This window comes from Euprymna scolopes, chromosome 4, assembly GCF_053919585.1.
Source record: "Euprymna scolopes isolate OS-2025 chromosome 4, ASM5391958v1, whole genome shotgun sequence".
Taxonomy (NCBI): Eukaryota; Metazoa; Mollusca; class Cephalopoda; order Sepiida; family Sepiolidae; genus Euprymna; species Euprymna scolopes.
The window spans coordinates 14,957,054-14,971,660 of record NC_136485.1 but is presented as its reverse complement, the minus strand read 5'-3'; the positions used below and the strand labels follow the sequence as shown (position 1 = coordinate 14,971,660).

Genomic DNA, 14,607 nt, shown 5'->3' with positions numbered 1-14,607 from the left:
AGTTTTTTAATTTTCTGTACTTTCTATATTTAAAGTTTTTTTTAATTTTCTGTACTTTCTATATTTAAAGTGTTTTAATTTTCTGTACTTTCTATATTTAAAGTGTTTTAATTTTCTGTACTTTCTATATTTAAAGTTTTTTAATTTTCTGTACTTTCTATATTTAAAGTGTTTTAATTTTCTGTACTTTCTATATTTAAAGTGTTTTAATTTTCTGTACTTTCTATATTTAAAGTTTTTTAATTTTCTGTACTTTCTATATTTAAAGTTTTTTTTAATTTTCTGTACTTTCTATATTTAAAGTGTTTTAATTTTCTGTACTTTCTATATTTAAAGTGTTTTAATTTTCTGTACTTTCTATATTTAAAGTGTTTTAATTTTCTGTACTTTCTATATTTAAAGTGTTTTAATTTTCTGTACTTTCTATATTTAAAGTGTTTTAATTTTCTGTACTTTCTATATTTAAAGTTTTTTAATTTTCTGTACTTTCTATATTTAAAGTGTTTTAATTTTCTGTACTTTCTATATTTAAAGTTTTTTAATTTTCTGTACTTTCTATATTTAAAGTTTTTTAATTTTCTGTACTTTCTATATTTAAAGTTTTTTAATTTTCTGTACTTTCTATATTTAAAGTGTTTTAATTTTCTGTACTTTCTATATTTAAAGTGTTTTAATTTTCTGTACTTTCTATATTTAAAGTTTTTTAATTTTCTGTACTTTCTATATTTAAAGTGTTTTAATTTTCTGTACTTTCTATATTTAAAGTTTTTTAATTTTCTGTACTTTCTATATTTAAAGTTTTTTAATTTTCTGTACTTTCTATATTTAAAGTTTTTTTAATTTTCTGTACTTTCTATATTTAAAGTGTTTTAATTTTCTGTACTTTCTATATTTAAAGTGTTTTAATTTTCTGTACTTTCTATATTTAAAGTTTTTTTTAATTTTCTGTACTTTCTATATTTAAAGTTTTTTTTAATTTTCTGTACTTTCTATATTTAAAGTTTTTTTAATTTTCTGTACTTTCTATATTTAAAGTGTTTTAATTTTCTGTACTTTCTATATTTAAAGTGTTTTAATTTTCTGTACTTTCTATATTTAAAGTTTTTTAATTTTCTGTACTTTCTATATTTAAAGTGTTTTAATTTTCTGTACTTTCTATATTTAAAGTTTTTTTTAATTTTCTGTACTTTCTATATTTAAAGTTTTTTTAATTTTCTGTACTTTCTATATTTAAAGTTTTTTTAATTTTCTGTACTTTCTATATTTAAAGTTTTTTAATTTTCTGTACTTTCTATATTTAAAGTTTTTTAATTTTCTGTACTTTCTATATTTAAAGTGTTTTAATTTTCTGTACTTTCTATATTTAAAGTGTTTTAATTTTCTGTACTTTCTATATTTAAAGTGTTTTAATTTTCTGTACTTTCTATATTTAAAGTGTTTTAATTTTCTGTACTTTCTATATTTAAAGTGTTTTAATTTTCTGTACTTTCTATATTTAAAGTTTTTTAATTTTCTGTACTTTCTATATTTAAAGTTTTTTAATTTTCAACAGCATTTTACTATTAAGTTTTTAATTTTAACAAACGAAATCAACAGAAATCAATTAAAAATGTTATAATGCACAAAACGATGACCCCCCCCAATTTTTTGCGTCACCACTTATCAAGGACTGAAGGCCACTCGAGGATAAGGGTTAATGAATGTAAGGTGGTAATTCAGTAATCGTCAATGTTGTAAATTGGATAGAAGTTGATTATTTATGGTTTGATTAGATGTCAAAAGTAAGCATAATTGTTTGTGTTTTTGTGACCGTTTGAATAATTTTATTAATTTTATGTAAATAAAAAAAGGAAAACCAAAATCTATTAGAAAGGTTAGTAAGAAACTGGAAAAGTCGATGTTTTTGTTATTTAAAGGGGAGGAATAACAATAAATCATCTTCTCCGCAGCAGTTGGCATGTGAAATGGTGTACAATGTCATTTATAAACGCAAATATGCTTTTCATCAGAAGAGAATTCTGATAGCAACGAAGGATGACAGGGTGGGGTGGGAGTCTCACACGCTGCTATGATTTAATGAGACACAGACCATTTCTTTTTAATTTAAAAAATGTTCTATTTAGTCATTTTTAATGGCATCATGAGATTCAGTGCTCCATATGTTCAGATAGTCGTCTGACATCAACAGCTTTTATGCAAATCTGGCCAAGATGGGCTAATACATTAACTCTTCCGCTACAGAACATTGCTATTTAATGGCACTTAATTTCACAATTTAATAACCTTTCTCCACTGTGCGGTTTCCTGCTGAAGCAGATGCCATTGGAATCTGCTTGCTTACAGAATGCAATATCATTGTTGAAAAACAGCTCCCTAAGTCGCCTTTATTCATAGAATTGCGACACTGGCTGGCAAATGGATAGGAACCCGAATTCACAAACTATGTTTGTCTATATTCTTTCTCTTTCTCTCTGTTCCAAATGTTTGTACATCTCTGATCTATTTTCCATAATTTCGAGTGATGAGTGAGATGGATGCTCTGTTGAATGATGATGATGAATATTCTGAGAAAATTGAAAACTTCAAAATGAATATGATTGGATGACTTCCAATGACAGTTTATTGTGACTGTTTGGCATTGGATTTTAAGATGAACACATTGTAGCCCTGTGGGAAGCAGTGTTGTAGCAATGTGTTTCACAAATATGAAACTGAATAATATGGAAAGCAACTGAATCCATAAAAATTATTTGTGAACAATTTGTGTTATTTCTATAGGAGGTGGGGCCATATATTGACTTGAATGCTTTTTAATGTGATTTGCAGAATAGCCTGAAAATGGCCAAGTTATCGGCAATCAATTAGTACTGACATTAAATATGACAACTTTTTCCTTTTTCCATGGCTTAATATAAAGGTCAATTCACTTGTGCTTTCAAAACTGTTTACTAGAATTGGTGATATGACAATCTTATTTTTTTTTCTCCTCTAGGGAAGGAGTTCATTTCCTTGTGTGATTATACCTTGAATTATATCACTATTTTGTTGACTTGTTTAACAGGTTAAATGTTGAAATACATCTACATATCCTTGAATTATACCTCTATTTCGTTAACTTGACTTAAATGTTGAAATACAGTCTGGTTCATCTATTTCATCTTAGACAATTCACTTGAAACGGTGATGACAAATTCTATCAAAGGTTTCACAAAGAATAAAACTTTGAATTTTATTTTATTCTAATTTTTTTACACTTTATCATTTTTGTGAGGGGCAGTGTCATACGTAAACAACAAAAGTGATTGCTGAGAGATTTAGACTTTGAAGTAACCATGCACTTTCTTGACATGCTTTTTCATGAAATAATTGTCAGTGTTTTTTTTATTTTTTTAAATTTTGGTGCAATTTACTTTAAAATGATATTGAAAAATAGAATTGTTCAATAAAAATATTAAAAATGAAGTCCATGCGTGTCATAAAAATGAATATTAAGTTTGCAGTTATATTGTAAAATACTTTTTAAATTTTTTTTTTTCTTTCTTGCTTTTAATTTTAAACTTTATTTAAATATTTAATAAGAAATATTTTGCACGATGGCACAAGTTTAAATTTTATTTAGGAAGATTTTGTCATGATTAAATATGCAATAAAATAATTTTTTGTGTGATATCATTCTATACAAAGGTGATACGTACTGTTAGAGAAATTACAAGGTGGCCCACAGTTCATGCAGGTCAGGTAGTTTGTTTTAGCAATGAATGACATCTATGCCCAACCTTTACTATAGTTTTGATGGTTTTTAGTTTTTCATTTTACTATTGAATTAGTGTCCATTCATTAACTCTATACTATGTACAGAGCCAATTGCAAATTTCATGGCTCTTTTCATCAGAGGCCTTCATCCTAACAATGTACATAATCTATTTCATTTCACTTACAAATGAATTTATCAAATCTAACTTGGCACCATGCTGTTACTGAGGACATCACACATTTTCTTTTATTTACAAATAGATTTTATTTTGCTTATATAACTAAATGGTTTTTTAAAGAACTGAATCAAAAATATATAATTAGCTGTTAGAATTTACATCCGATTCTTAACTGCAATTTTCATGTTAGTCATAATTAAAGACTTATCACTGATTGTTATTCTTTGTTCAGATTTGACTTCACACTCTGTTACATCAACAATAGTTGTGATTTTTTTTTTTTTTGAATTTTAATTCATATTTTATTTCTTTTTTTTTTCCCCATCATCTCATGTTCTCATTGATATCAATAGTTTTATTTATTATGATAATTCCTTAACAGATGAATTTGTGCTTCATCTTGCATATTTGCAGATTAATCTCTGTTGGAAGCTTGTATAATACCATTTTTTAATTGCTGAAATAATTTAACATTTGGTTCTTTGACTTTTAATTTACCCCCTCCCCCCTTCCCGGGAGCAGTGTGTATGTGTCTGTGCGTTTGTGATCAGCTGCTGAAACTTTAATCTTTCGTCATGTGACAAAAGGACAGTTGTGCAACTGTTTATCTTAATTAACACGAATGAGAAACTTCTTTTTATTACATGTACTTTTCACAACACGTTTCTTTTTTGATATCTTTTAATCCTATTAGTAAAATCTTTGTTATGTAATCAAAGTGTTCAGCATTGGTTTCTCTTAACATTGTTTGTCTGCAATCAGATCTTCTTTTAACAGCTGTCATTTGAAATACCATTAAACTTTCTCACCTGTTGATAAACTAAATTCACTTCTAACTCCATTTGTGAATATTGGATTCTTCTTTCCTATGAAGATAAGAACACCTTCTTTCTCTATGCACTTCATTATTTCAGATATGGCATATTCACAATGAGACTCATTTCTGTCAGTTTACCAAAGTTAAGCAACGTTGTGCCTGGTCGCACCAGATGGATGGCCATTGGTGAATACCAGGCACTTTACGAGGGTGTGCAATAAGTAATGCCTCTGACCCACTTTCAGTAGAGCAACGAAACTTGGCACAGTTATTAGTCTTTCTCTACATAGGAACCACCCAGAGTTATGCATTTCTCCCATTGTTTGATGCAGCTCTGGAGACCGTTTTTGTAGAACACCCCAGGTTGGTCCTCCAACCACGACGTGACTTCAGAAATGAAGGCTGCATCATCTGGGAAACGCTTTCCTTTCAAAAACAACTTCATGGCAGGGAAGAGGTGAAAGTTAAGGGTACAAGGTTAGGAAAGTAGGGAGGATGGGGGAGGATTTCATAGTCACATGCCCGTGCTTCTGATCTGGTGACATGCGAGTTGTGGACCGGAGCATTTTCCTGCAGGAAGAGGGTACCTTTGCTGATCTTGCCCCGCCTCTTGATTTTGATAGCTTCCCTTAATTTCCTCAAAAGTGAAGCATAATAGGCTCCTGTAATTGTGGTACTCTTTGCCAGGAAATCTGTCATCACTACTCCGTCCTGGTCCCAGAAGACTGTGAGCATGACCTTGCCAGCGCAGGGCTGCACCCTTGCCTTCTTTGGAGGTGGTGAGTCCAAGTGCTTCCATTGCATTGACTGGGCTTTGGTCTCTGGATCATAGTGATGGACCCAGGTGTCATCCTGTGTAATCAGTCTTTTGAAAAACTTTGAATAATCTTCTTGGCACATCTCCAAATTCATCCTCAAGCACTCGACGCGTTCTCGCTTCTGGAATGGTGTGAGCAACCTGGAAATCCATCTGGCAGGCACCTTATGCATATGCAAATTGTCATGAATGATAGTTTCCACAAACCCTGTACTAATCTTGACGTCTTGGGCTATTTGGCGAATAGTAATGCGCCGATCTTCCCAAATAGCAGCCTCAACTTGACGGACAGATGCCTCATCAATGGCAGAAGGGGTGCGACCAGGTCTTGTAGCTGTTTCCACAGACTTCTGGACATGTTTGAATTCACAATGTCAGTGTTTTACAAGGTCATATGATGGGGCATTATCACCATAAGTTTCTTTCATTTCATCAAAAGTCTCCTGTGGTGTGCGTCCTTTCAAATACAAAAACCGGACCACTGCTCGACATTCAACAGGCTCCATTTCACACCTGACTCAGTTCAAACACCTGTAAAACAGAAACCACAGTTAGTTCAGAGCTGTTATTTGCCACATAACCCGTAGAGATATAAATCATTGCACATGCAAAATTTCAGCTAGATCAGACAACTGGAAGTGGGTCAGGGGCATTACTTATTGCACGCCCCTCGTATGTAAGAGGATTGCAGCACTTTTTTGGAAAATCTAATCTCCTTAAAATCCTCTCCTTACTTGGCCGGGATATACCTGCGACTAGGCATTGTGAATGTAATATTCTTTACCTGGCAGAGGCCAGGATCAGAGTGTAGTATTTGTTCTGGTGCTACACTCAAGTTAATTTGTCCTTAGTGGAGGGAAAAATTTTTACTTTTGTCTACTTTTGCCAGAGTGTCCTTTTTTGGGAAGCTGGTTCTCTTACATTAAAAACAACCTTGCATCACATTTTGCTTTTGTGGGGAAGCAAATAATGCCTTTCTTAGAAACTTTCTCCTTTGAAGGAAACTGGCTCAATCTGTCTAGGGTGATTGCTGTGCCAGAGCAGTACAAAACTCCAATGTTTTTGTCATACTAAAATATTGAGAATTTTTAAAAAATAAATAATTCTATCCTAATTTATAATCGTGAACTTTTATCAAAGTGATATCCTGATATTTTCACAAAAAATGCTCATATTTTTGAACAGAGATTTTTATTTATTGCGGACTATTATCCTCATCTTTCTTAGTTGTTGTTTCACATTTCGGCCAACTATTCCTCTGGCCTTCGTAAGGTGGTAACCGTGATGGGATAGGAACTCTGAATCTCTTAACTACATTCTCAGCAATTACTGCCTTCCATAGTTGTTGTCTCACCACGTTTTGGCCAAGTAAGCTTTGGGTAGGATTGAAACCGCTATCTTCAGACAATTCTCACCTGGAACCATAGAGATTCAACACCTCTATCCACTGCGCCACAGGCTCCAAAGGACGATCAAGGTCGTATTTTTTGGTCTTATAAATCCACGTTTATTTATTATCTGATCTTCCATGGTTGGGTCCGTATCGAATGGTATATATATATATATTTAATTGGAATTAATAAATACTACTCATCTCAATAATGAATTCCAATTAAATAATATATATACCATTGCTGGGCATGCAATTAAGAGATTCAGAGTTCCTATCCTGTTGCGGTTACCACCTGACGAAGACCAGAGGAATAGTTTGCAATAACGTCGTAAAACAACTAAGAAAGATGAGAATAATAGTCCGCAATAAATAAATAAATAATACTCATCTCAATAATGAATTGCAATAAAAAAAATATATAGAGATTTTTCTTACCCTTTTCAGACATTGCACCTTAGAAAAAGGTGGGTTTGTATTACTGTACACATAGATTCGAAAAAGTTGTCAAAAAACAAATATATAACAAATAAATGTTATCAAAGGCAAGATAAGTTACTTTTCTGCCAAACTGGATATATTTTTTGTGTTTTTATTCAATGTAACATTTATTCAGCTCGAAAAACATACAGTGTTTACCGATGTATTTGAAAATTCAAGATGGCGTCTCACACCCTCTTTAACACCGTAAGTTTGGAAAAAGGTGTTATAAATAAAAAACTATACAAAATACTATTAAAAACCCGCCGAATATAAGTCAAGCTATGTCACGGTAACATATATTGAGCGAGTTTTTAACAGTATTTTAATCGGTTTTTTATTTATAACAGCTTTTCCTACACTTACCGTGTTAAAGAGAGAATCAGACGCCATCTTGAATGTTCCAATACATCGGTAAACACTATGGTTTTCGAGCTGAATAAACATGTTACATTGAATAAAAACACGAAAAATATATCCAGTTTGGTAGAAAAGTAACTTATCTTGCCTTTGATAACATTTATTTGTTATATATTTGTTTTTTGACAACTTTTTCGAATCTGTGTGTACAGTAATACAAACCCAAAAAGGTTAATAAATATAAAACGATCAATAGCTTGAGCAACTGTTAAACTTAAGACAATAAACAGAAGTTTTTTTTTTAATATAATAACCCATCCTTGAAAACAATCTAATGGAAATGAATTGTTTTATATGTGGTTGTAAAACAATTTTCAATAAATATAAAATTTCAACTAATGATCTGCGTATAAACAAAAGCTTTGATGCTTATTTTCTTGTAATTATTTTTTCTTTTTGCATTTTTAACTTTATGAAATTATTTACTGATGGAATTTATATAAATGCATTTTTAAAAAATGTAAATAATACAATCCTGTCTGTTACTGGTGGAAACGAACGTGTTTAAATTTTGAATTTAATTTTTAATTTGAATTTAGATAAAAATTCAAAGATTGGTAAACAATTGCAATTTCTCCTCTGATTTTCGGGTTTTGTAATCATGCCCATATTCCTTTATTTTCTTTTAAAGTTGATGAGTTCCTTTTCTTCTGATGAGTTAAGGGTGGAATAAATTCAGAAATTGACATAATAATTACATAAATGATTCTGCGCTGCGAAACGGGTGCTGTCAAGAATTGAGCATTTCAACATGTATAAAGAAATAAACACTAAGATGGTCAACCTGTTGAAATTTGGAATATAGACTTTTGTTATTTATTTGTATATCCTCTGTAGTTACATCGAGCTTCATGAATTAAGGGACTGTCATAAATGAAAGGTGAAATATAATTGAATAAACATATTTTCCTATAAACATATATATTTGCTTGTCAGTACAACCAAGTCTTACACATTCTCCTAGCGATGTCTTCACAAATGATGAAATGCAAAAAAAAAAAAAAAAAATCGCGACATGTTTCGAAGAGAAAAATCTAACTATGGGACATTTAATACCTTTGATCTATACACAAAAAACATCAAAAAAATTGAAAAAATAAAAAAGGTATAATTTAATAAAAGCTCTCTGTTATTTTTTTTATTTTTTTTATTTATTTAAATGCTGCCTAAATATACACAATATATACAATGGTGCCAAAAAGAAAGTCTGCACTTGTCATTTTTTTCAAAAACCGCAAATTTAAACTAAATTGATTGTAACTAAATTGATTTAAGCAACCTCTATTCCATTTGATTTGCCTTTTATTCCTCTATAATTTTACCTGTCCATATTTAACTTTTAATTGAAGTATTCTAATGTTCACAGCAATTTAAAAATTAACTTCAAATCGAGAAGGTAAAAAAAAAAAAACTTTGCTCAATGGAAAAATTTTATTTAAATGTAACTTTAGAACATTAATGCAACACAAATACAAAAACACAACAGGAACTAGTTAATATTTAGTAATATAGTGAAGACTTTCTTTTTCGTGCCACTGTGATTGTGTGTATGTGTGATTGTGTGTGTGTGATCATTTGTGTTTATGCATATTCACTTGGTTTAATTTTATCTTTCTCAACTAAAACTTTATACTAAAATCATCTTTTTTTTTAATGTAATATTTCAAATGTCAATTTCTTGAGATGATTGTTTGAATTCCAACCTTGTCAATTTTTCTATGTCTCACGTTTGTTCTCCACTGAACAATACTCCATGCAGACTTGTCTGTAATGATCTGGAATAGAGAAACATTTACAACAGTTTCATTCTTATTTTTACTTTGAATTTCCTAATAAATATTTAAAAATGCACTTCATTTTGGATGTATTTTTCGTATTTCTTATAAACTTGTCTCCACAATTATGTCGGAAATATTTAAATCTATCATAGCATGTGTTGAAATTTTTTTAAAACTGATTCTGAATACAACAGAAGTTGATCAATAATAAGTTAGATTGCTTTGCGGTGAGAAACTGAAATCTCAAACCATTTGAATTTACTGTGTGACCCACAATTTTGACCAGCTTCATTTGCTCCTGCTGTATCTTTCATAAGAACGATCAATGATACAGATAATATCAATATAAACCTACTATGTATAGTTTCCTGTTTACAAACACGTAAACAAACCTACTTTTTTTAGATGATTAAAACCAGCGTTACGATGAAAGACTTGTATAATGGATATTTCCTTGTGAAAAATATCGGCATATGTGAACATATTAGATCTCATTTTCTCTTGCACACATTTGTCAGCTGAAAATCCGTTCCACGTTGCAGATACTCATCATATTCGATTGAGCACCTGTTTTTAATGCTGGCATTTGTTAAATGGTTTTTAAAAATTTACTTCCAAACTAACTGATCTCTGGCCAGGTCTTCATCCCTCTTTCCTTAAACCTACAAATCAAATCTACTACCACAACTGTTCTGCATTTACTAACTCAAATATTCTCATTTTCATTGATTCTTTAAACGTGTCTATCCTAACAATCTCTTGTTTTGCTTACATCTCCCTATCCTGTCCAGATTTAATTTTTTTTAGTTTATCACATCTAAGCCTGTTTTTTTATGCTTGCATTACATGTTCATTATTGTCTTGGATTTTCTATTTTTGGACTTTCCATTTTAGAAGTCACACTTATAGAAAATTCTAGATATATAACTCTGTACTTTGGTTGTCTGAGTGACAATAGAACAGTCTATTAAGATCTTGATTGCTTTCAAAATAAATAAAGACATAATTACTGGAATCTAACTTTCTGTTTGTTTTTATATATATATATATATATATATATATATATATATAATTAGCACTGCCTGGTTGTATAATATACTTAAGCATAATATTTTAATTTATTCGTCTATTGATTATTATATACTAGCAGGACCCGTTCAAAGGTGTTGCTCAGTGGAAGTCTGCCCCCCCCCCTTGCAAAAAAAGTAAACTAGTTGTTGGTGGCCACTGCCATTCCTGAACAATTACAGACCCTGGTGGCTATGGCTGAAATGAAATAATCTGGCTTTCACTGGCGATTAATACTAGTTTGGGGTGATAACATGCAGGTACTGTTTGAATTTCAAAAAAGCAGTTAAGGGAATGTGTAAATCAGTATGAATTAATAAAATTATGAAAAATAGTCCATTAGAATAATAATGAAAAGTAAAAACAGAAGTTTTAGGGTTAGGGATATATGAACTTTTTAGAGTGATAAAAATCAGTGGTAGCAGTCCTAGCTGTTTCCGTTCGTTGTTCAAGTCTTCCTCTTTTTAGCATCAATAGTATTAAAGTAAACTCCAGTTTTATGTAGTCTATTCGTTTTACACATTAAAAAAAATTATGCCCTTTTCGCTTCAGTTCTTTGTGTATTGCAATGTTAAGAACAGTGTTTTGAATAGACATCCCAAACTCCCCATGTTAAGAACGGCTTTCAGAATACACACCACAAACCTCCCCATCTTAAGAACAAGATTCAGAATAGATACCCCTAACATCCCTCCCTTTTTGTTTTGAGGGGAGGTGTGTAGAAAAATAATTCCCCCAAATTTAACCATGATAATTGTTGTCAGCATACCCACCCGCAGATGCAAAAAAAAAAAAAAAAATTGGTGGTGGGGTGGCAGTGTTGGTAGGAGAAAAGTAGATTTGTTTATCACATGCGCATACAAACCTGGTAGCCAGTGAATTACACTACATAATACAGGTCTTTATATCTCTACAAGTACTTGTCTCCACAAAATTTGAATGAAATTTTCTTAATCAACATAGTCGAAAAACCATGAAAGTTATTCTAAAGAACATTGTGGAGGTGGACCAAATCTACAAATTTACCCCCATGCATAAAAAAAATTAATGTGTGCGCAATGTCAAGAATCTAGTAGATGATATTGCTGAAACGTTTTTTTTTAATTTGACAACGATCGTAATAGATTGCGCAGGTTTAAATAAAATATATTTAAATAAAGTACATAAAAAATGTAACTGTCTAAAAAAAAAAATATAATTACTGAAACAAATGTTCAAAGTGAGAGAGAGAGAGGAAATAAATGTGTGTTGTTTTTTTCTTCAGCATCACCATGAAGAAATGTACAAAGGGAGAGAGAGAGAGTTGGAAAGAATATATACAGAGAAAGAGAGAAGGGAAATACAAACTTTGGCGATTAAATGTAAGAAAATGAATGCAGCAATTTACTCAGAGGAGACAAGTCGGTATCCCAACGCCATATTTGAATGGTACATTAACGTTCATTTAACATGCGAATACATTTAATCTGATGACTGGGGGGCAGTAGGAGGACTTGATATTTAGAGGGAAAATAGGAACTACTTCTTCTAAAGATGGTTGCGATTGTGATGTTGCTCCTAGGATGAAATGTAGGATTTTATTATAACAACTAAATGTGCCTAAAATGGCGTTTTTAAGTTATAGCTAATAGTCTAGACATTAGAAATTTGTATGTGGCATTTGTCGTTGCAAACCTATATTACTAAGGTCCAGAGGGGAATTTCTGCAATCAAAATATTATATATGGAGATTATGAGTAATGATTTGCCCAGTGCACTAATTTGCAAAAACATAAAAATGTAATAAGATCGTTCATCAAATTCCGTCTGTGTTTGTTTACAATATGATGTCAGCTGATATTTAGGTTTGATGATGAATGTCATGTAAAGTCACTTTTGATTAATGTTTAGTTTTAAAATATGCAAATGGAGGAATGATTTGCAGCGATTTTAAATGGTACCTCTTTTATCTTAAATTGAACTCGTTAATGAGAAAAAAATTAAAATAAAATGGTAAGATACACCTGGTTTGAACAGGGGATGATTTGATCTGTAATCAAATACTCTACCACCAAGCTATATCTCCAGAGTATAATAAATTTTTTTTTTTTTTTTTTTTTTTTTTTTTTAAGAAATAATTTACTGAAATCTTATCTCCCTTGGCGTGTTTAATGTAAAATATTCCCCTGTAAAAATTATTCTTTTTTTATCCAGAAAAGAGAAAAGCTATTTTGAAGATTGGATTTTTTTCAATTTTCATCAGATGAATTTCTGTACAAAACGTGTCTAAAAATACTGCTAAACATACAAATTAGTTTTGTGCGAAATTTGCAAAATATAGGCCTAGCTGTTTTGGAGCCTATTAGGAAGGAACTCCTACACACACAGGTCCTTGATATGACCTTAAACTATATCCGATGGTGAGGTCCAGCTTGCGGGCTTTGGGGAGTGTGAAGTCACCCTTTAATTGCCATTGCTCCCAGGTCCACTCTGACCCGGAGTGTTAGGGTCCCAACTATGGGTTAAATAGAAACCGACTTGAAAAAAAAAAGAAAAAAAAAAATATTATTAAAAACTTTTCTTCAAAATCACTGGATTCGGCATTAAACAACCCGAAAAGGGTTGATTTGCTGTAAAACAAAAACAACCAACAATCATACACACGCAAGGTGACTTTTATATAATGGAGATATATATGCTTTTTTTCCTTTTTTTTTTTTTTTTTTAAAGAAATTAGGGAATATCATAAATATACTATTTAAAGGATTTCGGTTGTGTTTTTGTGTCTTTTTAAAGAAAGTTTTTAATGAAAAATCTGTTAAAAAATTTTTTTGTATTTTTTTTTCGTTAATAGGCCATACTGCGGGTCAGTGATACTACTGTGGGACGTTCCCTGAGCCCCTCACCTCCAGAGCACCGAATATCACGTCCAGTCTCTTACATACGACCTTCAGGAAAGCAGATCATCCCTGCTGATTCTATTGTTGCAAACAAAACTCTTGGAGAAGGAGAATTTGGAGTTGTTCAACAAGGAATATGGACAACGGAAAATGATGAAAAAGTGAGTCATTCATTAATAAATAAAAAAACTTTTCTCATTTTTTGAATTTTGAATTTGAAGAACTTTTTTCTGAATTATTTTTTTTTTTGTGACTTGAATTTATTGAAAAACCATATAATTCAAAATCACATTCTTCATTTCCTTGTTCAGTGCAATGCTTTTTATTGAATCATATTTAAGATGGATGCATATAAAAAATGTATAAAGTTTCTGTGTATTTATTATCACTTTGTGTTTGAATCCGCATTCACCTTGAGTGGGTGGAGCTGCTTCATCTATCCTTATCATTACATCCATCATGAAGCCAGCCAAACATTAAACTGGAATCTTAGGGAGATATCAATCATACCAGTTATTATAGGTGCCACAGGCCTTATGGAGAAGAACCTGAAGTCCTTCCTGAATAATATTCCTGGTGAACCAAGTGCAAAAGAGATCCAGACAATTGCACTTAAGGGAACAACGAGGATAATAAAAAGAGCTCTTGGCTGGTTTCAGTAAAAAGCAAGGCTATATTGCCAGCTAGTTTGGCTGACCCATATCCAACGTTACAATCTTCAAAGGGAGATAATTAAAAAAAACAAAACAGTTTTAGGTCAATGCCTAGGTGATCTCTATCCCCTTACTGTTTCAATGGCGAATTCTCTCCTGTTGGTATATGGAGGCTCAAGTTATGTTCGTTATCAGCCAGTTTTTTCACTACATTGCCTTTTCCAATCCTGTATGGAAGCTGGGACGATTCTCTTGGAAATGAATTCTCCTGGTTGACAGCAAAGGGCATGGTCCAACCAACACAAACATCTTGTGAGGATAACTTGTTCAGAGTTAATTTTGTGATGCTAACATTTTATGACTTGGAGAATGT

General features: G+C 31.3%; 1 protein-coding gene across 6 annotated transcripts in view; it reads left to right on the top strand.

Moving 5' to 3' along the window:
• Positions 1-14,607, top strand: part of LOC145266716 (activated Cdc42 kinase-like) — a 386,827-nt gene that overhangs the window by 283,599 nt on the left and 88,621 nt on the right. For all 6 annotated transcript variants that reach the window (XM_080122649.1, XM_080122646.1, XM_080122648.1 and 3 more), the window contains one exon: positions 13,536-13,742. In XM_080122649.1, the coding sequence (XP_079978775.1) occupies positions 13,536-13,742 (207 nt within the window). The remainder of the gene's footprint in view (positions 1-13,535; positions 13,743-14,607) is intronic.